Raw genomic sequence first — 6,500 nt, forward strand, 5'->3', positions numbered from 1 at the left:
TCAGCTTCCATTAGGTGGCCCCAACTTTAAAGTACCTTTTGCTTTATATTTTTAATTTTTATTTAAAAATTGTTTTATTAAAAAAATCTCTTGTCTATTTCCTTTTAAGAATTTTGATTTTTAATTTTAAAAAATCCCGATTGATACATGACACCTTGTGATTGTGCTACGTGTTTTCCGTTAAGGTCATGAATGGATGGTAAAATAAATGGAGGGTTTGATTTCTAAATAACTCATATAAACAAGATGTTATTCCTTACAAAAATTGTATAAAAACCATATATATATATATATATATATATAGGCACAAAGAGTGTACAACCACATTTACATATAAAAAAAACTCGTTCTTCGTAGATAATAAAACCTGGCCAACAATAATTGAAGACAGAAGAAAAAATGGAACAAAAAGGTCAGTGAACGATCTTGGAGCTTCGTTGTGGCACCTTCGAAAAGGTAGCACGCAAAAGATCAAAATATAGCGGAAATTGTGCCGCAGCAAAAAACGTTACCGGCAAGCATGTCACTGCATAAACTGGAAATGCTGCAAATTTCAGTTCCTCCTTTAGCACAAAGAAGTGGCCCCCACAGAATGAAAGCAGCATTGCTGCTATGGACACGAACAAAGATGTTAACCCTAGCAAGAGTTTCCTCGGCAAGTGCTTGCCAAAATCTGTTTCTTCGTATCGTGATGTTAAGATGGCGAGGAACATGACCAAGGCTGTGAGCGAGAAGCAGAGCGCAACAAGTGATGAGATGGCGAATAGGTCAAATCCAGGCTTGTTTTGGAGCACTGGAATGCCAGTATCCTCGTTGAAGCCTCCAGGTATAGTGTTGGCGCTGGCGAAGGCCACGGTGGCAATAAGTGCAGCGACGACAGAGCAGGATTGAGATGTGTTGGTTAGCCACTCACTTCCATTTTTGACAAGGTCCTTGTGGGTTTTGGTGAATAAATCCCTTGGGGTCTCGCCCTGATTGTTATGGCGAGGGAAGAAGTTGAGGGGCATAGAATTCTTGACATACTGCATGAGGCCATCCAGATGAAGTATTAGGTATCTCATATTCTTTTTCCCCTTTTAAGTAGAGAACATGAGATTCGGACCCAGTACATATATAATCTATTTAATCGCAAATCTAAGCCATTGGAAGTTTGGATAGAGAGATGTTTTCATCTCTTCCCATCTTATCTCATTTGATTTTAAATACTATAAATACAAACATTTTTTAATTTCAAAGTTTGCAACTTTTTCAGATAATCATTACTCTCTCTCTTGTTTTTTTTTTTGTTTTGTTTTTTTTTTTTATAGGAAACATATAATCATTACCTAATTATTATAATTTTTCTAAAGTTCCAAACAAAACATAAAACATAACTCAACTTTTTAAAATCTCAAAATAAAAATAATATTAAAAAATTATATTCTAACAAATTTTTAACTTTATAATATTTTTTTTCAACTTTTTTTTTCTCTCATTTGCTAAAATCTCATAAAACATTTTAACTTAAATTATTTTTAACTCATCTCAACTCACATATCTTATTACTATTTACATATTATCTCAACTAGTCAAATTTCCCTCCAAACCAGCCTAGGCCTTTCAAAAAGAAAATGTAGGTCAAACATTTGATGAAGAACAGAATAATAAAAGCAAATTAAAACCAACAAGACAATAATATTTATGTACAATCACCCCTTAAACTATCAATTTTGGTGATCATCCTCAAAAATATCAATTTTGAAATTCATCTTTCCAAAGAACTAAAAATTTGCAATCTGTCCCCTTTTAGACTTAATAATTTAGGAAATGATTCGAAATGGAGCGATGTTTTGAAAGGATATAATTTGTATTTTTCACATATCTGTTGTGAAATTCCATTAGTTGTGAAATCCCTTTTTTCATGGCATACGATCAGGTTGTCCAAATGAAAGATTTGCATTCAAAATCTCCACTCTTATTGTAACAAAAACAAAAAGAAAAAAAAAATTAGAAAAAGAAAAAATAGAAATATATTAACTAGGGTTCAAACGTACCTCATGCCACTTGTTTTCCCATTGCATTTGCAAAGCTGCTCCAGGAATTCGCCAAGGCTTGTAGTCTCCAAGCCTTGCCGCAAGATGCTGGGCACTATTCCCTTCGTTATCCACTTGCCCAAACACACTCTCTTTCTGAAGATCTTTTCTTGTTAGCAAGAGTTGATATACATTTGGTTGCCGGTTCTCCACCGCCAACAGCACTATGTTCTTCTTGTCTACATTCAAGTCGTCGATGGCGACCGGAAAATACTTGAGGATTTCATCAACAATTTCAGTGATGCCATTTTTAGCTGCAATCAATATGGGAGTGTCCAGCTTCTTTGCTATTTCTGTAATTGGGTTTTCCTTCGTAGTTTGATCTGGTGTTTTTTCCTTCCCATCTACGGAGTGCGTCGTATTCTTCTTCTGATCATGATCTAGGTAGTGTGTGGAGCCTGCATCCCGAAGAAGTGCAAGAATTTTTCCTGCAATATCAGTCGGTTCCACTTCCATTCCAGGAGCCCTTTTTTCCTTCTCTGACAATTAACAAATATATGCAACGTTTTGGGATTTGATTAAACTGCTTGCGGCATTCATTATTGCTAAAGTAGATCATGGCAATGTTATGTGCAGTGCGTAGTACTGACTGATAATCGGATCAAATTGTGAAATTTTCTAATTTCTAATTACCGTTACTTGTCGTTGGTAATTCTGTGACGTTGTGAAGGGTGACGCAACCCGACATAACTGCGTAAGGCAATGTGTCTCCCTCTTGTTTGGATATAATTTCTTGCTTGGGTTCCGCCCCAGCATGATATTCGTATGCTGAAGTACGAGTTAGAAGAGCATGCAAGACTTGAACGGCCCATTTGTGCTTCTGTTTCTTTTGCTCTATCTTTCTTATTGTGTTAAATCCTTATTAGCATAATACACAACAACGATTATAAATAACATCGAACCAATGAATGAAAGTATAACTTAATTTTGTGCTCTTTTATTCTGAAAATTAAGTGGTTGGGTTAATGGTATCATAATTACCGACATACCAAATCCAAGACTGATCAGCATTCCCAGGGATGCAAGCTTGGCAAATTCAAAGCAGGTTCTATAATTAGCTGGAACTAATTGATGCCCTGCGCGCACGAAATACAAGTAATCATAATTCATTGGACTGGATAAATACAAGTAGTTTCAATAATTCTATTATTTTAAACCAGGCAGCTTGGATGGCCTTATCATTTGTTCAACAATGTGATCCGTACAAAAACTAGTGGTGGCAAATCTTGTTTTTGGGTCGTGTCAAGTCATAAACATTTGACTATATATATATATAGGTTAATCCTAATTCAACCCATTAAGTTATAAATGTGTCAAACTTCAAAATCCTAACTCAACCCATTTAAATAATTGGTCATGTCGTGTTATCGGTTTTGACCCGTTTAATAATTAATTATAAATATGTTAACATAACAGAACTCGTTTAAATATGTTTGTTTCATGTAAATGAGTTGTACTAAAACGGGCATAACTACTCATTTGATCTGATTAATATAATTTAATATAAAAGTTAAAATCTATATTTATTAATAACCACAATATCTTAAAAAATATATATAAATGCTTTTCAAATTTTAACATATAATAAAACTAATATTACAAACCATACAATAACAAATATGAGCATAGGTCTAAAATTACAATCCTAATAATAAAATTTTAATTTTGAAATAAATTTTAAATGGGTCAAAACAAGTTAATTTCGTGTTAAGCAAGTCGACCTGTTTATAAATATTGTCTTAACGGGTCAATCCGTTTTGACCTGAACCTGTTAACAGCAATTCCAAATCTTCTAATTTCGTGTTGTTTTCGTATTGGATTCATGAATGTGTTACATATTGACACCCCTAACAAAAATTGACTATTAAAATCTTATAGGTCGTAATTTAATTTAAAATTCCCTCATAGACCTTGCTTTCAAACACTTACCAACAGAGCATGATGTATTGCTCACCTGGATGTCCTTCCGGGTTCTCTGCGTCTGTTTGCTCCCCATTCCATCTTAATTGGAATGTGACTGGTAATTTAATAAGAAATAGTTCGGTCATTAGTACATGATGGTAAATGATGAATCATAACAAGGGAAAACTCTGGACGTACTCTGGTTGTGTGTGCCAATATTTTGACCATTTAGCTCTAGAATATATCTCCAATGTAGCTTGAAAAATCAGGTATGCTTAACTTTTGAACATGTAAGTATCAATTAAGGTATTTTCTACACCCACTAAATTAATTAGTACTACAAAAAGATATGAAACTGGGGTGACAATAACACATCATGTCAGTAAGCATCAATCGATGAACTATTTTTTTTTTTTTTTAATTTTGAAAATTAACTTACGTGACAGTACTATCATATTATCATGTCATGTCTATTTGTAGGTCCACATAATATTAGGTTACTAATAATTATAAGAACTGTTCATTCGTATACCAGCTTTAATAATATCCCAAAACAATTTGAAGAAGTTTGTGCACGTTCTGTAGTTCTCTGGAACATCCAGATCCTTCTTGTCAACGGGTCCTTTTGTTCCCTTTGTTTGGTGATGAGATGAAGTTTCCACCTGGAGATTATCCACAAATATGCCTTCCAAAATACCAAAAATATATCAAACGGTAAGTATTTTTCGAAACAACAAAGTGTATATATATATATATATATATATATTTCCTCAGACAATGAAAAACTTATATTCTGAGATATGACTATAGGGAAGCACATAAAAGCATACAACGTACAGCAATGGAAAGAAAGAGTGGAGAACTGCATGTTCTTATAATACTCATGAGGATTTAGTGATATTTACAGTGATAAATTATTCTGTTGTATCCTCGAAGTAGGCTGCCGCTTCTGAAAGCCGAAGGCTTGCTGGCTAGTACATGGAGAGGAGTGAATCCTTGCTCATTCTTATAGTTTACCAGATTCTGATACGAGTGAGTTATTTGAAATGCCAAATCTGTGAAGAGTGCAAAGTCAAACGTCATGTTTTAACTCATATAAAATGTACACTAAATATTTTGCTGCTGCTTTCAAATCGGTGGAGAATGCGTCATTCACGCTAACTCGTAAATAGAATTTTCACTCAAAAATGAAAAAAAAAAAAGGAAAAAAATTATTTTAGTTTAAGACAAGTACTTCTCACCAAAGTAGTCTCTAGCGATGGCACAATGAAGAATGGTGTCACCGTCTTTCCTCCTGGAATATTTATAGCCGTTCTCGACGCCACAGATATCGTGTAGACAGAAGAAGGCTTCTCTTTTACCATGGAGCACTGATAAGAAAAAAGGGGTCTCCCCGTCCCCATTAGGAACACCCACGGACTGTTGATGAACGTTTGCAATGCATTTACACATGCTCACATTCCCCTTTGATGCAGCAATATGGAGTGGGGTATTCCCTCTATCGTTTTTAATTTCAAGAGCCTCTTTGACTTTGCTTCGTACTTGTGGATTTGTAATTTGTTGTACAAGGTCTTTGACTTTCTGTTCATTCCCCTGAGAGATAGCTATGTGTAAAGCTGTGTCCCCTGCCTTGGTGATCCTCATCACGTGAGCACGTGCTTCACGCGTATATGCCTCCACAATTTGATCCCATTGGCCATTCATGGCCATTGTGAACAACTCTTTCTTCATCATGTCCTCCTTTTCCTTCGTCATTAGCTCTGTGGTACAAATTGTCTGCCCTTCTTCTTTAATTTGACCCCCTTCTCCTGCCATTGCTTTGGCAAGGAACTTGGAAAAAATGGATAAAAAGATAAGAGCTGGTGAGCACGGTATAATTGGTACCCTTATTTATAGAAAAAATGGATATATGGGCGGTATCGATCTTGGAGAAGAACGGTACGTACCTCGTGTTCAAGCTCAAGCTAGCCAGTATACAAAAAAACACAAATACGTACTCCTGCATGCATGCCAATCCGGAGAATCATAAAAAGAAAAAGATAAAGAAGTGGGGAGAGAGAGAGAGGGAGAGAGAATCAATGATAATAAGCTTAGTTGTCTAAGAATTTATATCCATCCCACTTTTCTTCCCTTTATTTTGGTCTGCTTCCATGTTTTTCACTTGTAACTTTAGGCTTTTCTTGATTTTTGAGCAAAGAATTCTATTCCAACTATAAGGAAATATATCTAATTTTGGCAGAAGCACAGATTCATATAATTACTTTATTTGGCCTTCAGCTTTCACCTACTTTACACTTGTAAAACTTTCCTTTAATTTTTAATTTTTTCTATGTTTATTGTTTTAATGTAATCTAAACATTAAAATTTCTCTGTCAGTCAATTTAAATTTCTAGGACTCAAGTGATTTATCATAATAATGGGGGAGATGTCCTGCCAACTCTCCACACATACAGTTTCATCCAACATTATTAAGGTCCGCTTTGGTTAGCCAGTTTACATCTCATATGTACCGTATAGTAGTTTTCT

The 6,500-nt window shown here is 34.9% G+C and overlaps 1 protein-coding gene across 1 annotated transcript; it reads right to left on the reverse strand.

The window, feature by feature from the left end:
• Positions 1 to 413: 413 nt before the first annotated feature.
• LOC109017990 lies at positions 414 to 5,789 on the reverse strand. Its single transcript, XM_019000175.2, has 8 exons — positions 5,216 to 5,789; positions 4,880 to 5,029; positions 4,507 to 4,659; positions 4,027 to 4,089; positions 3,062 to 3,148; positions 2,706 to 2,930; positions 2,034 to 2,551; positions 414 to 1,022 (listed from the first exon to the last, which is right to left on the reverse strand). The coding sequence occupies exons 1-8, from the start codon at positions 5,787 to 5,789 to the stop codon at positions 414 to 416; spliced, it is 2,379 nt and encodes a 792-aa protein (XP_018855720.2).
• Positions 5,790 to 6,500: the final 711 nt, after the last annotated feature.

This window comes from Juglans regia, chromosome 11, assembly GCF_001411555.2.
Source record: "Juglans regia cultivar Chandler chromosome 11, Walnut 2.0, whole genome shotgun sequence".
NCBI lineage: Eukaryota > Viridiplantae > Streptophyta > Magnoliopsida > Fagales > Juglandaceae > Juglans > Juglans regia.